The following is a 26,887-nucleotide window of genomic DNA, read 5'->3' as shown; positions in this document are numbered from 1 at the left end:
AACAACTCTGTAAGGTACATAGTACAAAAATTATTATCCCTGTTATGGATGAGTAAATTGAGACTCAGAGATCTGTGATTTGTTCAGCTTCATGTTATTAATAAGTGTTAAAGTTGGGACTTGAACTGAGATTGTCCTTGCCCTTTTCCTCTGGAGGTCAAGCTGCTTTATTAAGAACATCTGGCAAACAGAATCAGAAAGGAAATCTCTTCTGGAAAAGGGAATGGGGAGGGGGATGTGAGACACAAAGGGACCTTTACTTGTTTGTGCAGCCTTTGCCGACATCTTGTATGCATAAAATGTCTTCAAACAGAAGGTTTCCCAAAACACTGGTAGATGGGCTTGAATTGAGCTTAGGCCCAGAAATCAGACAGACTCTCCAGCTGTGCAGTCAGCTGGACACAAAGAGTGGGCACTGATCAGAGCAAAGAGTGGGGGAGGGGGCTCACTAGACATACTTAAAAGGTCATGGTGGGAGTGGGGCTGTTCCATTGTCTCTCAATATCCCCAGATCTTAGGCCAGGACCACACTGAACTAAGAGGTCCTTGAAAGGCAGGTTGGTCTGAACATTTCAGGGATTTTAACATCAGGGTAGTATAGTGTACAGAATGTTGGCTTTATCCTAAAAGGACTTGGCTTCTAGTTCCAGCTCTGCCACTTATTATCTGTGTGGTCTTGGGCAGGAATTTTCCCCTCCTGGAAGTTCATTTTTCTCATTTGCAAAAGGAGTGGATGGGACTAGAGGCCTTCTAAGGTCCCTTCTAGCTTCAAAATTTTATGCTCTTATTATTTCCCTAGTGGACTTAGAAATTCCAGGGCTGATTTTGGACTCGTGCGATCTTTCAAAAAAAGACTCAGCCTACAGTGGGCTTAGCAATTTTAGATTAGCCTGGTAGATACCCCATGAAACAGTTCCATGTTTCTGCAATAAGCAACCTATGAGAAGCCTTCCATTTCTGGAAGAGTTTCTTTGGGAGTTTCTTCTAACTCTTGGAAATGACTGGAGGGGATATCTCTGGCTTCCAAAGATGCTCTCTAAGGAGCACATTGAGCTCTTGAAAGTGCCCTATTAGAAATACCATCTAGCCCAATGAAATACTACTTGGTGAGCGCCATCAAGACCTGGGAAATGATCCTAACTATATCCTAACTTTTGGAGATACCCTATTGGGAACATAACCTGGCTCCAAAAGATGACATCCAGTTTTGGGAGATGTATTGCACAGAGCACCTTCCTATTCTTAGAGATATCCTGAAGGTAATAACTTCCAGGAGGTTCCCTCAAATCTAGCTCAGAAAGAGATCTCACAGGAAGTATCTTACATCTCTTGGAAATTCCCTATTGTGAATACTCTAAGACTCTAAGAACTAATGCATACTTGTGATCTGGGAGACATTTTGTGAGGAGGACCTTCCAACTCTTAGAGTTTTTGAAGATGCTTTATTAGGAACACCATCTAGCTCCAAGAGCTATTGCATGGGAAACTTTGTTGAGATCCCATAGGGAGCATCTTCTACTCCCCAGAGATGTTTTGCAACAAATAACATGACCCCTGAGAGATATGCTGTGGGAAGCATGAAGAGACTTCCTCTAGAGGGATGTTCTGTAATAGGGGGAGATCTATAGTAGCGTGCATCTTCATTTCCAAAGAATAGAATTGTCACTATGATTTAACTTAGTCATTATCTGCTCATTTTCCCTCTAGCTGAGTCCAGGCTCCCTTAAGTACAAATCCTCACACACTTAGACCCACTTTATGTAAGTTAGGGGTAATGTGGAAGGATGTTGGAACCATCTTTCCTTTTGTCATCTACACTGTTAAGAACATTGAAAAGGTTCTATAAGATTCATTGTGTGATTTTATGCATATTGCAAATCATAACCACTATTTGCTTGGTCTGAAGATCCAGAATGCTGGGTGCTTAGGGCTTTTTAAAGCAATGGAGGTTTCCCTATCTTAATCCCCTCAATGTGCTTAGTTAGCTAGATCCACTGTGACACAGCCTGAAGGCTGATTCATTTCATCATTTGACAACTTGACTTCACAATAGCCTTGCCTCCATAGGGCTTCTTTAGGGCTTTATACATGGTAGAGAAAAGACAAAATGCTATAGACATAACTTACCTAGATTAAAGGATTTGACAAAGAACTTCATGTTTTTTTTATGGAAAAGACAGAGCCATGTGGTCTAGAGAGTGGTGTAGACCATGACATAATTTTGGAGTTAGTTAGGTAACTAGACTCAAAGAAGAGCAGTGAATGGCTCATGATTGCTTGGATGGAGACCTCCACTGGAGGACTAAAATCTAGGCAGGATCCTAATCCATGGACCACAATCTAGGCAGAATCCTAACTCATTTAACTTTTCCTTTATCACTGGATAAAGGAAAACATATGCATTATCAAACATGCAGATGGGGGAGCTAGGTGGCGCAGTGGATAGAGCACCAACCCTGAAGTCAGGAAGACCTGAGTTCAAATCTTGACACTTAATACTTCCTAGATGTGTGACCCTGGGCAAGTCACTTAACCCCAATTGCCAAAGCAAAAAACAAAAAAACAAAAAACAAAAACACACATATATGCAGATGGCACAAAGGTGGGAAGGGAAATGATCAAACTGATTGATAAAGTTAGGATACAAAATAAAAACCAAAATTTGAGGCTGAATGTAATAAAAAAAAATCAGTCTTTGACAATTTTAGAAGTATTTCATCATTGAATTAAGCCTTATGATCCTAAAATACAAATTTGTGTTAGTACATATTTATATTTTCACACTCTAAATGAATTAATCAGGATAAGAACAAGACCTGCATGATTTTATTGGTATAGAGACATTCCAAGTGAGGAAAGCTGTCAAGCCCATAAGCATTTATTAAGCACCTACTGTGCATCAGACATTGCCCTAAGTAGTGTGAATATAAAGAAAAGCCAAAATTATTGGCATCCTCAAGGAGTTCACAATCTAATAGGTGTAGACAGCATGCAAGCAACTACATGCAAGCAGAATAAATAGAGATCTATTTGTGTTCATCTATGTGAATGTAGCTAGCTATATCACACACACACACACACACACACACACACACACACACACACACAATTGCAGAAAAACTCAGAGAAAAGGCACCAATAGTAATGAGGGCCAGGAAAGGTTTCTTACAGAAAGCTAAATTTTAGTTTATTTGTAAGAAGCCAGAGAAGCCAGGGGACAGAGATGAAGAGGAAGAGAATTCCAGGCATGAGGGATAGCCAGTGAAAATGGAAGATGGAATACCTTTTTCAAGGAACTTCTGTCTAGGAAACCAGTATCACTAGATTATAAAGTATATGGAGGAAAGGAAGGTTTAAGATGACCAGAAAGAGGCCAATTTATGAAGGTCCGTAAAAGCCAAACATTAGATTTTGTGTTTGATCCTAGAGACAAAGGGGAGCTGTTGGAATTTATTGAGCAAAAGAAAGTTATAAACAGGAAGTTAGGAAGATTATTTTGATGGCTGAATGGAGGATAGAATGTAGTAGGGAAAGACTTGAAGCAAGAAAGTCAATCAGCAGGCTGTTACGGTAGTTTAGGGATGAGGTGACCATGAGGATCTGGCTGTGTCATAGGAGAGAAGGCGGTACGTGTAAAAGACATTACAAAGGTAGATTCTTCAAGTCTTGGATACAGATTGAATATAGGGTGAAAAAGAAAAGTTGAAATAATTCCCTTTACTAGTACTGGTTGGTACTTTCTCTGATATTTGTAGTATTAGTTGCCTAAGGCAACATAGCCAGTACATACTTGTAGCTAAGTATGTGTATGTATTTACGTGTACATACACATTGATATACATGTGTACATCTATATGTATTATATTCACATATACATATATTTTATATATATGCACGCATATGTGTGTGGGGTGTGTGTGTGTGTGTGTGTGTGTGTGTGTGGCAGGATTTGAGGTCTGGTCTTCCCGTCTCTAAGCCAACTATCTCTATTCATTGTTATCCTGCCTTTCTGTGGCTAGACTTAAAACCGCAATGCAGAAAACATAATTATGTTCATTTAAACTCAAACCTACCTAATCTACATAATTCCTTAAATTACAGCTGCTGAACATAATTTTAAAATAACCATTCATGATCAAAGTTCTCCCGCTGATAAAACCAATCTAAATAGGGTAGAGTTGTGGCATATGTTTAAAAGAAAGAAAAAGGATATCTCCTCACGAGGCGTCTTTTTGTAAGGGAGGCAGCAAAAGGCTATTACTCATTGGTAGTTTTTCTGAGATATGCTTATCAAGTCTGCCCTTCCTCCTTTCTTTCTGAACACCAGTGAGGATCATTTCTGCTCCAGGGATAGACTTCTTGGGGGTTTCCAAGCATTCCGTCAGCATATCCTTGCCCCAGACGATGCCTTTGCTTTTGTTGGCATCTGTGCCCGAGAATCCTGGAGCCATACCAGTTTTTATCCAAAGAGTCCACTCCGATTAGGTCCAGTCCTGTTCTTGTCTTCCTTTCCAACTGTGTGGCACCATGCGTGTTTCTGAACAAAAAATCCTCTTGTCCTTTTCAACATCAACCATTGTGAATCTGGCTCTTACTCAAGTGAGCTTGTTAACTACTATCCTTAGTTCCTTTTGCTTTGACCAAGGACATGCTGTACTCCTAATAAAATGAATTTAATAGGAATATATGTAAAGTCTTACACTTGGCTTCAAAAACTGGACTTCACAAGTACAAGATGGAGCTATTCTTAGGTGGAAGTTTTTCTGAAAAAGATCTGGGGATTTTAGTGGACTGCAAGATAGGTGGCAGCTAGATAGTACAATAGATAAAGCACCAGACCTGGAGTCAGGAGGACCTGAGTTCAAATGCAGATCAAACAGTTAAACTGTGTGACCCTTTGCAAGGCACTCTGATAGTGCCCCCCCCAAAAAAATTAGACCACTTTAGTAAATATCATTGTTTATGGGGCAATTAGGTGGCTCAGTGGATAGAGTGCCAGGCCTGAAGTCAGAAGGACCTGAGTTCAAATCTGGTCTCAGACATTTAACACTTCCAACTGTGTGATTCTGGACAAGTCACTTAACCCCAATTGCCTTAGCAAATATATATATATATATATATATATACATATATACATATATATACATACATATATATATAAAATCATTTATGATGGAGGAGCTCAAGTAATGATGATGATGATGATGATGATATCTAGCATTTATAGAGAACATTAAGGCTTACACACACACATACACACACACACACACACACACACATACATACACACATACATATATATAAAAATCTCATAAATATAATCGTACTTGATCATCCCAACAACTCTTAGGGGTAGATGTTATTATTATTGTTATTATTTTATGAAAAGTAAAGCAGACAGAAGTGAAATGACTAAGGCTGGATTTGAACTCAGGTCCAGTCCTTTATCCACTGCACTATCTAGCAGAAGATAGAAACACCTAAAATAGAAGTAATTTCCTGAGCCATGTAAAGAATAGCTGATTATTTGGGTAAAGTCCAAAGGTAGAAAAACATTCCCAACAGCAAGCAGTTTGGTGCAATAGAAATGAGGACATGGGTTCAAATCCTACATCTGACCCTTATTGGTTATATGATCTTAGTTTAGTCAAGAATTCTTTCCGAACTTCATTAGGAAATATTTAATAAAATAAATAAAATTACAATAAAACATAAATAACATTGCATTGCAAAGCTGAGCAAATATGTAGCCCAAATGGATCCTCATCCATTTCTATTTGAGTTTGACTCCCCTGGCCTAGATGACCTTGAGGAACTAACATCTCTATCAGAGAAACAAACATTTATTAAGTGCCTTCTGTATGCTAAGCTCATTACAGATATCATTTCACATGATCTAAGTATCTGCTGCTTTCATCTCCACTTTATAGTTGAGGAAACTGATAGAGACACAGGTTAAGTGACTTGCCCAGCCAGAAAGTATCTGAAACTTGAATTCCAATCTTCCTTACTTACTCTAGGATTGGTGGCCTAGGTCCATCCACTGTGCCTCCTAGCTGCCTTTATCAAAGGAAACAATATGTACATAAATAGATACAAAATAGATAAACAGTGATTGTCAGGGAGGGCAATAGCTTCTGAGGATAAAAATAACAATAGTAACAGTAGCTAGCACATATATGTGTGTGTATATATATATCACTGCTGTGTGCTAAATCCTTTACAAATATTGACAACTTGTTTGATCTTTATGGCAACCTTGTAACGCTGTTGTTCAGGAGATTTCCTATCATATCCAACTTTTTGTGACCCCATTTAGGGGTTTTCTTGACAGAGATATTGGAGTGATTTGCCATTTTTTTCTCTGGCTTATTTCAAAGTTGAGGAATATGAGGTAAATAGGATTAAGTGACTTGCCTAGGGTCTTATAGCTAGAAAGTATCTGAGGCTATATTTGAACTCAGTAAAATGAGTCTTCCCGATTCCAGACTCTGGTACTCTATCCATTGTGCCACTTATCTGCCTTTGTGTTTCTGCTGCTACTATTATCCCATTTTTTAGTTGAGGAAAATGAGGTTAGGTGACTTGTTCAAGTTCATACAACTAGAAAGTATCTGAAGCTGGATTTGAACTCAGATCTTTCTGATCACCTCTATCTATTGCCTCATCTAGCTGCTTATTAGGAAAGGCCTCATATGGGACTTATTGTTGAACTGAGCCTTGAAGGAAAATAGGAATGCAAAGTTAAAGAAGGAATATCAAAATGGAGGGTCGTGTTTATGAGGAGCAAGAGGGCAACTCTGATTGGACCATAGAATGTAGGAATGAGCATAAAGCAGAAGAAGCTGGAAAGGGAAGTAGGTTGAAAGCTGATAGGTAGATTGGAACCAGGCTGGAAAGGGAGAGAAGGCCACCTGGAGGTGACCAACATGGGAGTGAGCACATCTGTGCTTTAGCAAAATCCCCTTGGCAGCTGGATGGAGCACGGATTAACAGGAAGGAGGCTTGAGGCAAGGAGGTCAGTCAGAAAGAACACTATCGTGATGATCCAGGTGAAGGCTGATGAGGATTTGACTGAGGCTAATAGGATAGAAAGGAATGACACTAACAAGATGGTAGAAATGACATGATTATCAACTAAGTAGATAGAGGAGATGAGGAGGAATGAAGATCAGGGATAACACTGAAGCTGTAGTACTAGAAGAAATAAGGACTTTGGGAGAGGGGCCAGTTTGGTGCAGAAAGGAGCTGCTGGCTTAATTCTCTTTTGGATATGGTCAGTTTGAGGTACCTGCAGAGTTTCCCTTTCCCAAAGAGATGATGCAGGAGCTATACCCACCTGGGCAGAGATGTCTTTGCCCTGAATTGTGGCTCCTTGAGGTAGTGCTGATGTACCTAGCCCTGACCAACCAAGGGACAAAGTTGGCCCCTGTCATAAGATGATCAGACCTGGACTTAGAAGTCATCATGGACACCATCTAGTTCAATATCCTCATTTTACAGATGAGGTAACGGAGGTCAGAGAGGTAGGTTATCATTGTCCCTGGCTCAATGTCCCTGGGCTGTACCTCTGCTTGAGCTTATTAGGGAAAATGGAGTCAATCTTTCTTTTTCCAACCCCCGACACTGTCTCTCCTGGGACTAGGCACACCATAAGTCTTGGGAAGGTTGTGATGCAGAGGCACTGGGCTCTAATGCAAAGAGTTCTGGTTGGGAGGGAAGACACCTGGATCCAATTCTGGATCTGATGCTTTACTAGTAAGGGGACTTGGGCTAATGCACCTCCTGCTGAGATGCTCATCTGCAGGAAGCAGCCTGATGTGATAGAAAAGAATGATTGACATGGAGTTGAAGGACTTGGCTTTCAGTCCTGACTCCATCACTTACAATCTGTGTGACTTTTGCCAAGACCCTTAATCTCTAACTAGTATGCATTGGAAGGGACCTCAAAGGCCATCTAGCCTGAGTTTTCTCAATGATAAAAGTAAGAGATTGGGGTAGTTAAGGATGATTAACTTTTTTGTGTTATGAATTACTTTGACAGTCAGGTGAAAAATATGGAGTTTTTAATTCATAATTTTAGAAAATGCTAAATATCAGATACCATTTAGTGAAAAAAGATGCAATTCTTCCCCCATTCAATTTCACAGATATTATAGAATCTATACACAGGCCCAGAGACCCATCTTAACAATCCCTGGGCCAAAAATGTTTGTGGCAGCCCTGTTTGTAGTGGCTAGAAACTGGAAATTGAATGGATGCCCATCAATTGGAGAATGACTGGGTAAATTGTGGTATATGAATGTTATGGAATATTATTGTTCTGTAAGAAATGACCAGCAGGATGAATACAGAGAGGCTTGGCGAGACTTACATGAACTGATGCTAAGTGAAATGAGCAGAACCAGGAGATCATTATACACTTCGACAACGATATTGTATGAGAATGTATTCTGATGGAAGTGGATTTCTTTGACAAAGAGACCTAACTGAGTTTCAATTGATAAATGATTGACAGAAGCAGCTACGCCCAAAGAAAGAACACTGGGAAACAAATGTGAATTATCTGCATTTTTGTTTTTCTTCCCGGGTTATTTTTACCTTCTGAATCCAATTCTCCCTGTGCAACAAGAGAACTGTTCAGTTCTGCAAACATATATTGTATCTAGGATATACTGCAACATATCTAACATATATAGGACTGCTTGCCCTCTAGGGAAGAGGGTGGAAGGAGGGGGAGGAAAAATCGGAACAGAAACGAGTGCAAGGGATAATGTTGTAAAAAAATTACCCTGGCATGGATTCAATATAAAGTTATTATTAAATAAAATAAAATAAAATATTAAAAAATAATCCCTGGGCCAGATGACCTTTGAAGTCCCTTCCTCTTCACAAACTATGATCCTATGATCTATAAAATGGGTATAATGATTTTAGTTTTTGTGAAAAAAGTGCTTTGTATAAACCTTAAGCAGCTATGAAAGCTCTTCTTCAATACTAAGTAAGTGCCTACTATGTGCCAGACATTGCTTTAAATGCTTTTACAAATATTCTCTCATTTGATCCAAACAACAACCCTAGAAGGTAGGTGTTTTATTATCTCCATTTTACATTTGAGGAAACTGATTCAGACAGAGGTTAAGTGACTCGTCCAGATCACAAAGATAAGAAGTATCTGAAGTCATGTTTGAATTCCTCTTTTTCTGAAACCTCAGAGTGTTATTTATGGCACCATTTAGCTAACTCATTGCTTATTATTTCCCCAAGATTTTGGTCTCAAATATGAGTAGGGGACAGGGTTTGGGTCGGGGGAAGAGCTCATGGAATGGAGGGGGCAAGCAATTGAAATGAATTTGGGAGGGTGGTACTAGGAGAAAGGGGATGGGACCATAGTTGTTGAAGATAAGGCTAGAGTTTGCAGGAAAGGGCAGGTCCATCGAGGGGCCTAGGAATGGAACTGTGTCCTGGACTTCTCACTACACACCTGGCTTTTCTGGCAGACTACCGCACTGGACCTTGCTTCACCCAAGTCAATAACCAGGTGTGCCAGGGCCAGCTGAGTGGTCTCGTCTGCACCAAGACCATGTGCTGTGCCAGTGTGGGTCGTGCCTGGGGTCATCCTTGTGAGCCGTGCCCTGCCCAGCCTCACCCATGCCGCAGAGGCTTCATTCCAAACATTCGAACTGGGGCCTGTCAAGGTAAAGAGAAGGGCAAATAATCATGTGTTAAAATGATGATGGGGGGAATGACCAGAGAGAGGCTGGACCCCTGGGGAGAAAAAGGTGGTGTTAAGGCAAGGGAAGAAAAGTTGAACTCCTGAGCCCTACTATGGCAAATAACTGAGCCCCATGGGGAAGGTGTATAAGACTCATGGGAAGAAGGCTCATTGGACATTGTGGGTTGGGAAGACTCATGGAGGAAACCTTGAAGCCTTTGGGTGAGTAGACTCACTGGGAAGATCCTCAGCCTAGAAGTGTGGGAGCAATGAGAGACACTCCTTGCTAAGACTCTGAGTTTTATGGGATATGGAAGTGGCCACAATAGGAGGTTCATGGCCAGTAGGGATCAGAATTGGGAAGAATAATGGAATAAAGAGGGGATGAAGGTCCAATAGGAGCCTGAATCTGAGAGCTGGTGAAAAGGGAATCTGGGTATATGGATCGGGGTGGGGCATTGGGATGTCTTGGTGGAGAGCCCAATTTCTAGACTCTGGGCCAGACTTTGGATCACCCTATCTCTTTTTATCCTTCACAGATGTGGACGAGTGCCGGGCCATCCCAGGCCTTTGCCAGGGCGGGAACTGCATCAACACTGTGGGCTCCTTTGAGTGCCGTTGTCCTGCTGGTCACCGGCTGGGTGAGGCCAGCCACAAATGTGAAGGTATGGAAGGAAGAAGATATACATGAAGTCAGGAGAACAAGGACAAAGAGGAAGGATTGAAATGGAACAGAGTGAAGGGGAATGCTGGATTTGGAAGGGAGAGGGAACAAGCTTGCAGCTAGGTGGCTCAGTGGATAGAGCCCCAGCCCTGAAGTCAGGAGGACCTGAGTTCAAATCTGGCTTCAGACACTTAACACTTCCTGCCTGTGTGACCCTGGGCAAGTCACTTGACCCCAATTACCTCAATTTAAAAAAATCATCTCCTTTGATCCTCACATCAACCCTAGAAGTGGGTGCTGTTATTATCCCCATTTCACAAATGAGGCAGACAGTGGCTAAATGACTTTCCCAGACTCACAGGGCTTGTAAGTGTATGAGGCCAGATTGAAATTCCTGCCTTCAGGTCCAGTGATCTACCCACCACACCGCCTAATTGAGGAATTAATTGAGTGACCTCAGATCCCTCATCTGTAAAATGGTGGAATTGGACAATAAATGGGCATTCCTTCCAGCCAGCTCTAAACTTGTGATCCTCAGTTAGAAACCAGATCCTCCTAGAATATACAACTACTTGGCCTTTTTCTAAAATCAGATCTGTGATTTCATCAACTCCTAATAAGGAAATTCCCTTTACAAATGCAGGTTGACACCTGCTCTTCACTGTGTAGTCTTAGAGAATTAGATGACTTGCCCAGGATCACACAGAGTAGGCTTCAGAGACAGAATTGAACCCCAGTCTTATTTTCAAAGAGGACTCAATCTATGACACTTCATTGCTTCTCTGCTTAGAGTCCAGCAATCATCCCAGCTCCTGTTTCGATAAAGTGTTCAGAATTTACAAATAATCCTCTGTTTCCACAATAACCTTATGAAGTCAGGAGGAGGGGCAAGAATTTTTATCCCTATTTCACAGATGAGGAAATTGAAGACCAGAGGCTCATTTGCTTATTCTCACACAGCTAATTAAGTATCAACGCCCAGCCTTGAACCCAGGCCCTCTGACTCTTAGTTCAATACTATTTTTATTATACTGGAATATTTCTTCTATATAGGTGGCAGGACCTGGGCAGAGAAGAGAATAAGGATGACTTTGGGCAAACCCCTCCTTCACCTCTCTAAAATTTATCTGTGAAATGGCAGGAATAGTTCTCAAACCCCTTCCCACATCAGAGTGTTGAAGGGAGGCATTTGGATAGCACTATTGAAATGGGAGCCATTGTAGAGAAGGGGATATGACCAAGGAGATGGAGGAAGAAAAACAGGGCTCTAGGGGAGGGAGATATCCAAGTGCTACCCTTGCCCCTGCCTCTCTTCAGATGTGGACGAGTGCAGCACCATCCCTGGCATCTGTGAAGGTGGAGAATGTGCCAACACGGTGGGGAGCTATGTCTGCACCTGTCCCCGAGGCTTCATGGCCAGTGCTGATGGTTCTCACTGCTTGGGTAAGATGGTTCTCAAGGTCTGGGGATCTTAGGGGGATGGTTCAGGGCTCTCCCAACCCACATATATGCCAGTCCCCAGTCCACAGTGAGGAAATCCCACCCAGCCTCCAGAGACCTTCCTGGCGCCTAATGCTCAGGCACAGAGCTTATGGTACCCTCGGTGCAAGACTATTGACTCACCCTCTGATTAAGACCTTGAATGAATGTTCTGTCTTCAAGCCAGGGACTTGTGGTTTCCTAATGCTATCTAATTGTTCAGTGGTCAGGGCAAAGGATGGATTCCTGGCTCCCTCTCTCTTATAAATCCCACAAAATTCTGCCCCACTCCCAAACCTGGGGCCTTTTTTCCTCTGGTGGTCTGATATTAGCCTTTTTTATTGGTAAGAACCCAGATAATGGGCACTTGGCTGGGTTCCACCTCCTAACAGGGGGAAAAGGGCCCTTAGAACATAAGATATCAGCACTGGAAGGTTCTTAGAATACACAGTGTCATAGCAGGGAGGACCCTTAAACACAGAAAGTCAGAACTGGGAAGGCCCTAAGAAACATTATCAAACCTTAGAACACAGAATGTCAAAGTACAGAGAACCTGTAGAACGCAGAATCTCAAAGCTGAGAGAATCCTTAGAATGCAGACTGGCAGAACTGGAAGGACCCTTAGAATATAGAATCTCAGAGAACCATTTGAACAAAGACTGGTAGAGCTGGGAGGACCCTTAAAACAAAGGATGTCAGAGTTGAGAGGGCCCTTAGAACCCAGGATGTCAGAGCTGGGAAGGAAGACAAAGAATATTAAAGCTTCTTAAAACACAGAACACCAAGAGTGACCTTAGAATACTGAAAGTATCCTAGGATGCCAGGGCTAGAAAGACCTTAGAACACAAAATATCAGATCTGGGAGGGACTTTGAAAAGCATGGAACCAAAGATTGGAGGGACATTAGAATCTGAAGTGTCTGGACAGTGGGGTAAGATCGTTTCCCATCTGACCTCCCTGCACCAATGGGTACTTCCAAGAAACACTGTCTTGTTATTGATCTTCATAGCTCCCCATCCCTCAAATGCTATGATAGTCATTATCTCTCTTCGTGTTTTCCCAAATTCCTCATCCCTGGCTCCCCCCTCCCATTTTTAAAGTTTCCTTTCTAAGACAACACCACAGGTGACTGACTTTTCCTTGAATTCAGCACTAATCTCTCTCTGGTGCCCAGTGTCTCTGGAACTCATAACCTTGATGATTCTCTCCCACAGATCAGAGAATTGGTACCTGCTTCTCTGCATTACTGGGGGGTCGCTGTGCTGGAGAGCTTCCAGGCCAAGCTTCAAAGAGACAGTGCTGCTGTGAATGGGGTCGATGCTGGGCCATAGGGTCAACGCCAGAGATGTGCCCCCAAAGGGGCTCCGGTGAGCTCATCTGGGAACGGGGCTATAGTTGGAGTCTTTGAAGGAAAAGGGAGGGGAAGAGAAGAAGGAGAAAAGGGAAGAAGGCAAGGGGTGCTTCTATCCATATCCCCAAAAGGAGAGGGATGGAATTAGTCCCCCAATTTTCCCTGATAAGGATCTTTTTTCTGGCATGACAATGCCAGGAGTATCAAGGGTCTGTGTTGGAATGGGTGTTCTAACACAGACCCTTGATACTCCATCACCCCAGCAACCCCTGTCTACCTGCCCCAGTGACCAGGACTCAGAAGCCAAACTTTTCTCTGGTTCCTCCTCTGCCTTGATCCCAGGTCCAACGACTATTCCTTTCCCTGCTTTGTAGATGAATTTCGTCGGCTGTGTGTCGAGGGCCCTCCAGTATTGCCTGCCTACCCCGGACACTTCCCAGGCCTGCCAGGATTTGGGCCCAATGGCCTGGGCCCTGGCCTTACTGGGCCTGCTCGACATGGTCCCCATGGTACCAATGGACAAGGCGCCCTCCCCAGCCTTCCCGGCCTGGGCCCAGGCAGCTCCAGCATCGGTAAGGACAGATTCTTTCCTCCCATCCCCACTCCTGAGAGACCTCTCCCAGCTTGAAAAGGATAGGAGATGCTTGCTCAGAGAGCTGAATCTCAAGGGAAAATGTTTCTTTCCTCCTGCACTCTCCTTCCTTCTCCCTCTCCTTCCCCACTGCTCAAGATCTGGTACTTTACATGATAATGTCTGTATATGGAGAGTCTGCTGTAGACTTAGGCAGGATGGGACAGAAGAATTAGACTTGTTCTGTTTGGCCCCAGAAGGCAGAACCCGGGTCACACCGAGGAGGGAATTGTAGAAAGGTAGATTTTGATTGGAGGTAACAGGAAACTTCCTAATAATTAGAGTTGTTCAAAAGTGGTAGTGAGTTTCTCATCACTAGAAGTCTTCAAGCAAAGGTCAGACACACAGGTTTGGGCAGAGCAGACCTCCTTTGAGATCCTTTTCAGCCCTAAGATTCTGGGGTGAAAGAGTCAGAACAAGGCTGATGGCTCCCATCTTTATGGACCCCTGCTCCTAGGCACAGCCACGCTGAATCAGACCATTGATATCTGCAAGCATTTCACCAATCTCTGCCTCAATGGACGATGCCTCCCAACTTCATCCAGCTATCGGTGCGAGTGCAACATGGGCTACAAGCAGGACGTGCGTGGAGAATGTATTGGTGAGCCCAGGGGCAGGCACGGAGAATGCAGAAGGCACTTGGGTACCTCCTGAGTCCTGAGACTACTGAGAGTGATGATGAGGAATCCCAAAGTCCTTTGAGGCTCTGGGGGGAGGGGGGAGATAAGAGAGAGGATCCGGCTGAGGGAATGGTTGCTAAAATTTCAGAGAAAAGTGGGGAGAATAGGAACCTAGGTTTTTGTTAAATTCTGGGAGGAACTTGGGTTCCCATAAAGTTCTTAAAAGATGTGGGAAGCGGGCCTGGATCCTAAGTTCTGAAAAAAAAAAAGAGAAAGGCAAGCGGGAATCTGGATCCCCATGATATTCTGGGAAGTGGGGATGAGTAACTGAGGGTTGGGGCTTTCTCCACAGATGTAGATGAGTGCTCCAGTAGCCCCTGTGTCCATGGAGATTGTGTCAACACTCCCGGCTCTTATCATTGTAAATGCCAAGAAGGCTTCCAGAGCACCCCCACCAAACAGTCCTGTGTTGGTATGATCCCCCTGGGAGGGTGGACAGCTCATCTTTATGCCCATCAGGAGAGAGAGACCCCAAAGCTTTATGGGAAAATCACCTACTGGTATTTACATGGCATCTCTGTTGTAGGTTTAGGCAGGGTGGGACAGAGGAATAAGACTTGTTCTGCTTGACCCCAGAAGACAGAACCTGAATCAGTACAAGGAGGGAATTGTACAGAAGTAGATTTAGGTCATGGTTTCTTCATCTGGAGAAAGATACTTGTAGGCAACTAGATGAATAGAGGGCGGGAAAATCTGAATTAAAATCCTGCCTTCCTTGCTTAATTGTGGTTGACTCTGGACAAATAACTTAATTTTTTCCTACCTTAGTTTTTAAAGATGAGGGTCTATAAAACTGGAGTTTATAATAGTAATAACATTATAATAATTATAATCCTGATGTCCCAGGATTAAGATCAAATAAGTTACGAAATGAAAAGTACTTTGTAATCCTTAAAGCATTATATGAATGCTAATTGTTATTCTTATTCTTGTTATCTGAATTAATATTCAGGACTTGGTCTCTAAGAATGGTCTCTAAAACCCCTTCCAGTTAAAATCCTGTGATCTTATGGTTTGAGGTCTCCTTAGCCAGAATTCGGTGTTGAAGGAGTAGCCCTAAGTGGGAATTAGGAGAACTAGGATACCCACCCCTAAGCCAGTCAGTGTATCATTCAAGGTTGTTGTAATGAATGTTCTTTCAAAAGTCTAAAGAAATAGAAATAAAATAACAATGATTATTGTTATTGCTGATACCCCAAGGCTATGGTCTGTCCACTGCACCATATGCCCCCATATTCCCTTTCTCAAATCCACATATGCACAGAGCTTCCTTCATTCTGCTCTCCCAGTCAGACACCTGGTCTGTATCTCCAGCAACCATTCACTTCCGGTAACATATTCCCATAGATATTGATGAGTGTCTCCTAAATGGCGGGATGTGCCGTCATGGGCGCTGCATTAACACAGAGGGAAGCTTTCAGTGCATCTGCAATGCGGGCTTTGAGATCACTCCAGATGGCAAGAACTGTGTGGGTAAGTTGACTGTGGGGTGAGAGAAAGAGAACAAGATCTGTTCCAGAACTCATACCCGATGATGGCAGAGACTCCACACATTGGTGGATTGGAAAGCAAGTGTGGAGTTGGGGGATAAGGAGGGAAGAAAAAGTGTATGGGGAGGGCTCTGGGCTCTGGGCAAACAATTCTTTCCACTGGGAGCACCACTATTTCTTCTATAAGACTTCAAGACCTTTATGTTTTGTGTTCTGTCATCAAAGATTGAGGAGGGCTAGTATGGCCAGGGAAGGCTTGATGCAAGAGGCAAGGGCCTGAGCTATTCAGAAAGTGATTTGTGAACTTAGCAACACCCATCTATTCATCCTTCCATCTATCCATTCACCCATCCAGCCATCCACCCATCCAGCCATTTACTACTAAGCAAACATTATTATGCAGCTACTATGGGGAAGACACAAATATCAAGACCCTATATATAAGACCATAGCTCTGCCTTTATGGTGTTCAAGATCTAGTTGGTAATTATGACAGGATAGATACTAGCTCTGTGATGAGAAAAATCCTTCTAGCAGTTCAGGTTGGTACCTCAGCAAATAAAAGACTATGAGGATTGCTACAGCACCAGTATCAAATACAAATAGAAACTCAACCATATGTAAAGATCCCCGCAGGCTGCATATTGATTTAATTTTAAGATGTAATGTTATCTCTTTTTTATTGAATTTTTACTTATTTTGTTAAGCATTTCCCAGCCCCACTTTAATATGGTTAAATGGGCCACATCCAGCCTTGAGCCTAGAGTATTGAGGGATGAAGTGATTTGCTTCATGGCCCGTAGCTAATATGTGTCTGTGGTAAGATTTGAGCCCAGTTCTTCCTATCTCTGAAATCAGTTTTCTCTCTATTATATCACCCTGCCTTTCAACTAGAATAAATTAGAATATAGAGGCAGTGACATATCATTGATTGGAATCAGAGTATCTGAGTTCTAATGTGAGTTCTATTATTACCTACTAAAGAAATACTTTATTTCTCTGGGAGCCATCTTTCTGGGCTCCAGTCTCCTTGTCTGTAAAATGAAGGGGTGGACTAGATGGATTCTGGGTCCTTCCAATTATGAGTCTTTGGTTTTATGACTAAATGATTAAGTGCATAAGACCTTCCCTGAATTCCTCCAATGCCTCCTCAAGACTAGAAGAGAACAGCACGTTCTTGGAGGTGATGCCAGGGGAATTTCAGTTCTGTGTTGGTGGGTCTTGTGCTGGCCAGCTCTGTACCAATCTTTTCCATTAACCCAAGTGCTCAAAATGCTTGCATGTAATTCTGCATATATGTTTGGACATGTGTTCTCACTCAAGCACACAGCTCTGGAGATTGCTGCTCAGAGTTAAGCCTGGGGCTTCTTTTCTTCCCTGAGAGGTTCATTCAGGAATCTCTAGCGTGCCCAGAATTCCCAGAGGGCCACATATGGGCTCCAGAGAAACAGAACCCTTCCCTGACAACTGATGAGGGGATCCAGAATGGCGGCATCCCTGATGAAGTGGGACCCTTTCTGGGGAGGAACCTAGACTGCTTGAAATACCCACCCAGGCCCAGCCTCTCCCTGTGTTTATGCCCACAGATCATGATGAGTGTGCAACAACAACCATGTGCCTCAATGGCGTATGTCTCAATGAAGCTGGCAGCTTCAAGTGCCTGTGTAAACCTGGCTTCCTGCTGGCTCCCAGCGGGCGCTACTGCGTGGGTGAGTGTGTATGCAGAGGGAGCAGGGAAGGAGAAGTTGGAATTGGGTGAGAGGGGTAGAAGGAATGATGGAAGGGAATGAGAGAGGGAGGAGAACAGCAGATGGTGGGGAGGAGCTGGGAAGAGGGAGGGGGAAGTGGGAAGGAGAAGAAGGAAGGGGGAAAGGATAAGGGAATAGCAGCAGGGGAACAGGAAGGCAGGATGTAGGGGAGGAGGGAGAATGAGATGGAAAGGAATAAGATGGGAAGATGGAGAGGAGCATCAAAGAAGAGAATGGGAGGTGGGGTGGGAGGAAGGAAAAGGTATAGAGGTCAGTAGGAAGGACAGGGACAAAGGAGAAAGAAAGAAAGAAAAGAGAGGGGGGAGGAAAGAAGGAAGGAAAGAAGGAGGGAGAGAGGAAAAAAAGGAGAAAGAGGGAGGGAGGGAGAGAGGAAAGAAAGAAAGATAGATTAAAAAAAGTTTGTGCTGATTTTGTGTCATAAAATCTCAGGAAGAATGTCAGAGTGCATCCAGTCTAGTCCATATATGAAAGGCGGGGGGACGCATTTAATTTGTAATCCAGCTGACAAGTGGTCATCCAACTTCTGCTCCAAGAACTCTGAGGAGGGGAAGCACATCACTTCCAGAGGCAGCATATCCCACTTTGGGACAGCTCTTAGGGTCAGAAAGTTCTTCCTGACATCAAGTCCAGAAGGTGGAAATGAGGAGGGAGAGCGTTTCAGGGATGGGGGAAAGGGAGCCAGAGGGAATGTCCAGAGCTGAGAGATGGAGGGTGTTGTTTGTGGAACAGCCAGCAGGCCAGTGTCCCTGGATGGAAGAATACTTGGTGGGAAGTAAAGTGTGAGAAAACTGGAAATGTAGGGCTGGATTTTGAGGGGCTCTGGCTGCCATGCAGGGCATTTTGTATGTGATCCTGGAGATGATAGGGAACCACTGGAGTTTATTGAGTAGGAGGGGAGAGGGACAACATGATTAGACCTGTGCTTTAGAAAAATCAATTTAATAGCTGAAAGGACTAAAGGATTACTTGAAGCAGACAGAATTCCCGAGAGGATATTGCAAAAATCTAGTTATATAGTGGTGAGAATCTGCACTAGAGGGATGATATCATCAGAGGAGAGAAGGAGGCATTTTTTGAGAGATAGCTGGCCATGAAATACCATTCATTGATGTCATAATACTTTAATCGTCCATGGAAATTGTTGGTGCATCCCATAGAATAGGAAAATCTTATACTGAAGAACTAAAGGCCTGAATTCGTTTGACTGTGGAAAAATTAAATGCCAGCTGTCATAACATATCTTTACAATTATAATTTGGTTTAAACCTATAGGATTTTAATAGATTGTCTTGACTACTTGTGTCTCAGGGCATTTATTAACTTTATGAAAAAATTGTGAAACTTGTTCTCTCAAATGCACCTAAGTCAAGCTCAAAAAGGTTTTCCTGCCACAAAGATTTATGACTTTTTTTTTATATTCTCTGCATGGGAAATCTTACTTTTGAAAGTCAAACTTTTAAACTCTTTCCTCTTTGAATTTAGGTTTTTGGAAACCCTTGTCCCAAAGGAAGTTTCTGAAATTGTATTGGCCTGGGTAAGAGGGCCTCTAGAAGTAAACAAGCTTCCGTAGAGTTGCCTGGATCATGGCACTAGAAATTACTGTATTGCATGTCTAAATTAATATCAGTAGCTCTATGAATGGTTGTGCCTCTCAACCAAAACAGGGTTCTTTTCAATGTGCTAGTGTCTCCTATTGGGCATTTAGCATGTAGCAACCATTCAGATGCAGCTAATAGCCATGAAGGCAAAAGCATTCATTCATTTATTCATTCTTTCATTCATTCATTCAAGAAATGTTCCTTTCTGTTCCCACTGCTTCCATCTTAATTCTAACATTTATCAATTTACATCTCATCTACCCATAATGGGAAGAAATTGATTGCTTTTTTTTTTCAACTGAATCTTCTCCTTGGAAGTCAAGATTTATACATTGTTGATAATTTCTGAATCGTGTGTCTTCTATCTCTCATTTTCCAAACTGTAAACAAGCACAAATGGTGGCCATGCCCAAGCCTTTTTGAATCACCAAGAGACCCAGAAAGCTCTTATTTCAACCCTGTCATTTCACAAAGGGAAGACTGAGGCTCAAAGCACTTAGTAGGCTAGTGGTTGATCCAGAACTAGAAGCCTGATTTCTAGCTGGCTAGTATGGTCAAATGCTAGAGAATTTCCTTTTTCAACATCTTGAAAGGGAAAATCATCAACCTCATGTATAATATCTTGACTAAGATTATCTTTATGGACAATATGGGCAAATGGTGAGCTGGATAATAATAGAGAGAGGTAAATTTGGAGTAATAGTAATTCATTGGTTCCAAAAAAATAAAATAAAATATTTAGGATATGGAGCACGTATGGTTAGAAAGTAGTTGCTGTGGAAAAAATCTGGATGCCTTAGTAGAGCTCTAGCTCAACATCAGTCAACAGAATGATGGTGTAAACAAGAAAGCTATTATGATTGTTATTTAACACATTCAATTTTCTTTAAATAAATGAACAATCTTAAACTGCTTTAAAAGAGCATCCAAAATTAAGGAAGTGATTCTTGTTCTAGTTCACCCGGGTTAGATCTATAATGTACAGTGCTGAGTTCTGTTCTAAAGGCCACATTAATATGGACATTGATAGAAAAAGAACAATTGGGATGGCAGTGGGTCTAGAGATCATGTCACAAGAAGATTTGTTGAAAAAATTGGAAATGTTTAGGCTATAAAAAAAGAAGCCTAATGGGAGAAATGAGAACTCCTTTCCAATAGTTGACCTAAGAGGTATTAGATTAGTGCTTGGCCCTAGCACACAGAACTGGGAGCAGTGGAAAGATTTTAAGAAGCAGTAGTCTCTCACTAGAGGTCTATAAGCAAAAATTGAAGAATCAATTAATCAATAAGCATTTATTTGAGTAGCTATTATGTGCCTAGTACTAGTGCGATGAAAGGAAAAGATAGTCCCTGCCCTCTAGAAGCTTACAATCTAATAAAGGATACAATATGTTGTACAAATAAAACCCTTATGTAAAAATCCAGGTAGAAGATGAAGAGGGCTTGTATTAGGGTGCTAGCTGAATATGAGAGATCCTGTGAAAGTAGAAGGAACGTATTTTGACAACAGATTGGACATGTGAGATAAGTATGCTTATGTCAAGATTCCTGAGCCTAATTAAAGCAAGCTCTAGGCAAGATAAAGAGAAGATAATTAAGAGAAAGGAGACACTGGATCACTTGTCAAGTATGTAGAGAAGTCTTAGTTAGATAAAGGTTGGGTTTTTTTTTTTCCATTTCATTTCATTTTATTTTATTTTTAAAATTTTGAACTGTATTAGCCCCAAATAAGATGAGCATCTCTATATACTTCACAGAACAGAAAAATAATTCTTACACACAGCAATGAAGCTTTGCCCCACCCCCTGCAAGTACACCAAAAAAATCAAAATTTTATTTTTTAAGTTGTCTTGTTTGTGTTTCCTTTTGATCTCCTATTCTGCCTTGTGTATTTTTTTTAATGGCTCAATTATCCTCTTTTCTTATTTTTTCTTATTTTTTTTCATTTGGTAATCCTAATGCTAGTTGTGCTTTTCTTCTCTGAACTCTACTTCCCCTTACCTATCCATTGAAAGAACAAACTCTCATTCTCAAGGAACTTCTATCAGGGAGACAATACATGAATATATTGTGGGTGCAGAATAAAAACAATAGGGTACTAGTGATAGAAGGAATTAGGAAAGATTTCATTTAGAAGGTACTGCTTAAACATATCTAACATATATAAAACTGCTTGCCATCTAGGGGAGGGGGTGGAGAGAGGGAGGGGAAAAATTGGAACAGAAACAAGTGCAAGGGATAATGTTGTAAAAAAATTACCCTGGCATGGATTCTGTCAATATAAAGTAATTATTAAATAAAATTAAAAAAAAAAAAGAAGGTAGTGCTTAAATCAAGGGAGGGATTCTGAGAATCAGTGGTATAACCAGTGCAAAAGCCTGCCAGAAAGGGAATATTGTGTTCTATGAGAGAAAAAGCAAGAAGGTCCATGTTGTTGGATCAAAGAGTATGTGAGAGAAATGGGAGAGCAAAATACAAATATAAATACCAAACAGGTTTCATATTTGATCCTGGAGGTAATAGGGAACCACTGAGTTTATTGAGAAGAAAAGTATCCAGAGGCTCAAAACCTTGACATAAACATGTCCAATCTGTTGTCAAAATATACTCCTTCTATCTTCATAGCATCTCTGGTGTACAGCCAGCACCCTAATAGAAGCCCTCTTCATTTCTGCTTGGATTTTTGCAATAACCCACTGAATCTATTAGTTTTGACTTGATATCATCTAGGTTCCTCAGACATAATAGACAATAAGTATCGAGTTAAAAATGGAGAGCTTTCAACCTTTGAAAATATTCAGCCAGGATACTATGGATAGAACATACAGCTAATCTCCAATGTCCTTTTTTGCACCCTAGAAGCCATTAAGTCAGATAGAAAAGAAAGGGAGAAATGGAGGGCTCAAAATAGAATGAAGATGGTAAGGATATGGTATAGAGAAGGAAGAGAGAAAGAAGAAGGAAATAGAGAGGGGATGAGGAAGGGAGGATAGTAGTTAAGAAGGAGCATAGACAAAGTGAACGAGGCAAAGAATGGGAAGGAGGAGGGGAGAACTAAAAGATAATGGGGCATGAGATGGAGAAGGGATGGAGAAGGAAAGAGTCATAGTTTGGGAACAGAGCAAGTGGGGATGTTTTAGCATTGGTCCTGAGTCAGATTCACACCATTCCATCCTGCCCTTCTTTTAGCTGAAGCCCATGTTCTGCCTCAAGACAGAAGCCTTTTTTCTTTTCTCAGCCCCAGTAGGGTCTCTGTCTCTGTCTCTGTCTCTCTGTCTGTCTCTCTGTCTCTGTCTTTCTGTCTGTCTCTCTCTGTCTCTGTCCCTGTGTGTCTCTTTTTCTCTCCCTCCATTATTCTCATTCCTTGTCTCTGTCTGTCTTTCTACATCTATCTCTCTGTTTCTCTCTCTTTGCATCTGTTGTCTCTGTCTCTTTGTCTCCTTGTCTCTGAGTCTCTCTCTGTCACTGTCTCTCTCTCTATCTCTCTCTGCATGTTTCTCTCTATGTCTCTGTCTCTCTCTCTGTCTGTCTCTGTCCGTCTCTCTCTCTCTCTTTCTATCTCTCTCTGCATGTGTCTATGTCTCTGTCTCTATGTGTGTCTCTATCTCTCTATCTTTCTCATCTCTCTGTTCCTGTCTGTGTGTGTGTCTGTCTGTCTGTCTGTCTCTCTCTTTCTCTCTCTCTCTCTCTCTCTCTCTCTCTCTCTCTCTCTCTCTCTCTTTCTCTCTCTCTGTTTTTCTCTGCTGGCCCTGCCCCATCCCATGCAACCACAGGGGAAGTGTCCCAATTGAAAGTCTGTTTTGCTCTGTCCTTTTCCTACAGACATTGATGAATGTGAGACGCCTGGCATCTGTATGAATGGCTGGTGCATCAACACAGAAGGCTCCTTCCGCTGCGAGTGCGTGGGTGGGCTGGCCATCGGAGCAGATGGCCGGGTCTGTGTGGACACTCATATGCGAAGCACCTGCTATGGGGCCATCAAGAAGGGCACCTGTGCGCGGCCATTTCCTGGGGCTGTCACCAAGTCTGAATGCTGCTGCACCAGCCCTGATCATGGCTTTGGAGAGCCCTGCCAGCCCTGCCCAGCCAAGAACTCTGGTCAGACCCACCTTCTCTGCCCTTATGCCCCATGCTATCTCTAGTATCCTTCGTGTCCAGCTCTAACCCTGACTCTGGCCCCAGCCTCTACACTTCTCAGAGGCTAACACAGATATGAGATCTGGAGGCTCGGCTGCTCCTAGAATCATCAATGGCTCCCGAGGCTCTAGGATGAGAGTGGCTTTCTTCCGTGTGGGCAAAACTCTCCAGTAGAAAGGACTTTGGAGGGAGGGACTATTTTATGGAAGGTTCATTCTTAGGGGAGTTTACTCTTCTGGAGATACTTATTCCCCTGAGGAGTTCACTATCTAGAGCTTCCTCTGAGGGCTGCTCACTTTCTGGCAGAGGTTATTGTCTCAGGGAGTATAGAAGGAAGGGGGGTGATTTTTATAGACCTATGGTCAGTGCTTTGGGTTAGAATCAAGGTCCCTGTCCTCTTCCCTTTTTCCCTCTTCTCTTCTCCAGATGAATTCCAGGCTCTCTGCAGTAGTGGTCTTGGTATAACAGCAGATGGCAGAGGTGAGTGCTGGTTCCCCAGAAACCCCAAAGTTGAGGGTGAGTAGGATTTACAAGGAAAGGAATCGTGATCTGATAGATCAGATGGAGTGGGTGAAAAATCCTGAAGTGGGATCAGGGATGAATGATAGAAAGGGCCTGAGATCTCTTCCCTTTATGCTAAATCACAGGGAAATAATAAGCTACTTCTTCCTTCTTCCCAGTACCAAATGTGCAAAATTCTCAAATTTGAAACTTGAAAGGAAATGAGATGTTAAATGTGAATCTAGCCTTTATTTTCTCACAGACTACAAATATAAATCGAGTCAGTGTCTTCTTAGAGCTGTTTTCCCAATTAAGTTTAGCAGAATTGTTGAAGAGAGGAATATTAGATTTAAGTCTCAAAATTTTACTTTGTCACTAATCTTGTGGAACCCCAGGTGAATAACTCTTTGGGGCTAAAAGTGACAAAGTGATGAAGTTAGCTGAAGATAAGGACTGGAAAAGTTATCTAGTCTCCAAAACTATTCGCTCTTTTTTTTTTTTTTCTCAAGGAGGAAAATACTTGACAATCCTTAAAATGGCCATTATTAGTTCCCTATTAGTTCTCTCTCAAGAATGACTCAGGGAAGAAAGGGGAATATTGTGGCAAATATTATGAGTGTGGAGGGGGAAGGATGGGAGTGAGAGGCTCAGGCAGCTTCCCAGAGAGAGTAGAGTGCTTCCTTTGTTTTGCTACCCCAGATATCAATGAGTGTGCCCTGAACCCTGACATCTGCCCCAATGGTGTATGTGAGAATCTCCGGGGCAGCTACAGATGCATCTGCCACCTGGGCTACGAGGCTGATCCTCCGGGCAAGGAATGTGTGGGTATGTATAAGTCTGAGCAGGGACTAATCAGCATCTGTATCCTTTATACCACTTCGTTCCTTTCCCCCCTTTTCCCCATCCTTCTTTACTTGTTCTGTCCCATTCGCTTCCTCTTCTATCTCCCTTTCCCTTTCCCTCAATTTTTTCTGTCCCCAACTCCTATCGCTTCTCCTAACCTCCCTTCCTCTCTCTCACACTTCTCTAAACCCTTAATCTCGATCCCTCATCCCTCAGTCCTCCTCCTCTATATCTTCTACACTCACCATCTCCCTCTTCCCCCACACCCTATCATCTCACATTCCCATTTCTCTTACTTTCTACTAGTTTTCTCTGTTTCTCTATCTCTGTGTCTCTGTTTCTCATTCTCTCTCCTTGTCTCTCTCTGTCTCTATTTGTGTATCTGTCTGTCTCTATCTCTGCCTCTGTGTGTGTGTTTCTCTGTTTCTGTCTCTTTCCTCTCTCCTGTGTCTCTCTCTGTTTCTACCAGTCTGTCTCTCTGTCTCTGTTTCTCATTCTCTCTCCTTGTCTCTCTCTGTCTCTACCTGTGTGTCTGTCTGTCTATCTCTGTGTGTGTGTTTCTCTGTCTCTCTGTTTTTGTCTCTTTCTGTCTCCTATATCTCTCTCTATCTCTGTTTCTCTTTCTGTGTCTCTGTGTCTCTGTCTCTCTTTCTCTCTCTCTCTCTCTCTCTCTCTCTCTCTCTCTCTCTCTCTCACACACACACACACACACACACACACACACACTTCCCTATTTCACTGTCCTCCTATCATTCTGTCTTCCTGTCCTTCACCCTCCTACCCCTCTATCAATCCCGCTTATCATGTCCATGCATCTCACCAGTACCATTTCCAGTTGAGTTCTGCTTCCCTAGTAGAGCCAGAGAACTGCCCCAGACCAGTATCAGAAGAGGGTGAGAGACAGGACTGGCCAGAGCCAAAAATAGAGCTGGGAAACAGAAACAGGGTAGTTGGGAATCACTCCCATTCCTGGGAACTATGTCTTCCTAATCCCACCTCAAATGCTGGAGAGAGAAAGGGAGTTTCTTTCTTATCCTCCTGTACTATCTCCATAAATTTCATTATTTCCTCCCCAGATGTGGATGAATGCGCCCTGAACCGCCTCCTTTGTGACAATGGGCTCTGCCGGAACACCCCTGGCAGTTACACGTGCACCTGCCCCACAGGCTTCACCTTCAAGACTGAAACGGACTCCTGTGAAGGTACCTGGCAATGCTCCCTGCATGTACACTAGCTGCACACACACCCCTCTACACACACACACACACACACACACACACACACACAAACGCACAGAGACAGACAGACAGAGAAAGAGAGAGAGACAGAAAGACACAGAGAGAGAAAGACACAGAGAGAGAGAGACAGAGAAAGACAGAGACAGAGAGAGAGAGAGAGAGAGAGAGAGAGAGAGAGAGAGAGAGAAAGTTCTCAACTGTACATTTACTAGAAGAGGCTCAAGTTGAGAGGAGTTTCTGTCTCTATTCCATCACTGACAGAGAATCCCCTTTTCCCATAATCCTGACGAGTGGCCAGTAGCCACTGCCTGATTCACTGGTCCAATGGCAGGCGCCCTACCTCCTGAGACCACCATTCCCTTCTAGGACAGCTCGATTCTCCTACATTGAGCTGAAATCTTTTGGTCTTTGATTTCAGCCCATTGGGTTCAAAAAAACCAAATCATTTTCCATGAGGAGTGTATGAAATCAGGGAGATTTGGGGTTCAAATCCTACCTTTGAACTTTACAAGCTCTGTGACTCTGACCAAATCATCTGGGTCTCATCTCAGAAATAAAGAGCTTAGATTAAGTGGCCTCCAAGGTCCTTTCCATTTCTGAGTAGATAATCCTATGATCCTTGGAAACAGCTCTTGAGCCTTCTCTTCTCATTAATCATCTCTAGGTCCTTTAACTAGTCATTAATAAAATGAACTTGAGGTCTTTTACAATTCTGCTGTATCCTCTGTGCCAGATGGAGCACACACGCAGGGATTACCCATGAACACTCATCTACCCCTACACATTCATAG

The 26,887-nt window shown here is 42.7% G+C and overlaps 1 protein-coding gene and 1 pseudogene across 1 annotated transcript in view; one reads left to right on the top strand and one right to left on the bottom strand.

Annotated features, from left to right (window-relative positions):
• Window positions 1–26,887, top strand: part of FBN3 (fibrillin 3) — a 100,992-nt gene that overhangs the window by 11,502 nt on the left and 62,603 nt on the right. Inside the window, exons 5-16 of the mRNA XM_051975844.1 lie at window positions 9,501–9,698; window positions 10,255–10,380; window positions 13,073–13,225; window positions 13,584–13,781; window positions 14,298–14,441; window positions 14,813–14,932; window positions 15,868–15,993; window positions 17,597–17,719; window positions 23,200–23,475; window positions 23,941–23,994; window positions 24,715–24,840; window positions 25,935–26,060. Of these exons, the coding sequence (XP_051831804.1) occupies window positions 9,501–9,698; window positions 10,255–10,380; window positions 13,073–13,225; window positions 13,584–13,781; window positions 14,298–14,441; window positions 14,813–14,932; window positions 15,868–15,993; window positions 17,597–17,719; window positions 23,200–23,475; window positions 23,941–23,994; window positions 24,715–24,840; window positions 25,935–26,060 (1,770 nt within the window). The remainder of the gene's footprint in view (window positions 1–9,500; window positions 9,699–10,254; window positions 10,381–13,072; window positions 13,226–13,583; window positions 13,782–14,297; window positions 14,442–14,812; window positions 14,933–15,867; window positions 15,994–17,596; window positions 17,720–23,199; window positions 23,476–23,940; window positions 23,995–24,714; window positions 24,841–25,934; window positions 26,061–26,887) is intronic.
• On the bottom strand, window positions 4,258–4,577 carry LOC127545285 (cytochrome c, somatic-like; annotated as a pseudogene).

The sequence above is a fragment of the Antechinus flavipes genome, chromosome 1, assembly GCF_016432865.1.
Source record: "Antechinus flavipes isolate AdamAnt ecotype Samford, QLD, Australia chromosome 1, AdamAnt_v2, whole genome shotgun sequence".
Classification (NCBI taxonomy): Eukaryota; Metazoa; Chordata; class Mammalia; order Dasyuromorphia; family Dasyuridae; genus Antechinus; species Antechinus flavipes.
The sequence above is the reverse complement of the archived record's forward strand: the minus strand, read 5'-3'. Positions and strand labels throughout refer to the sequence as shown.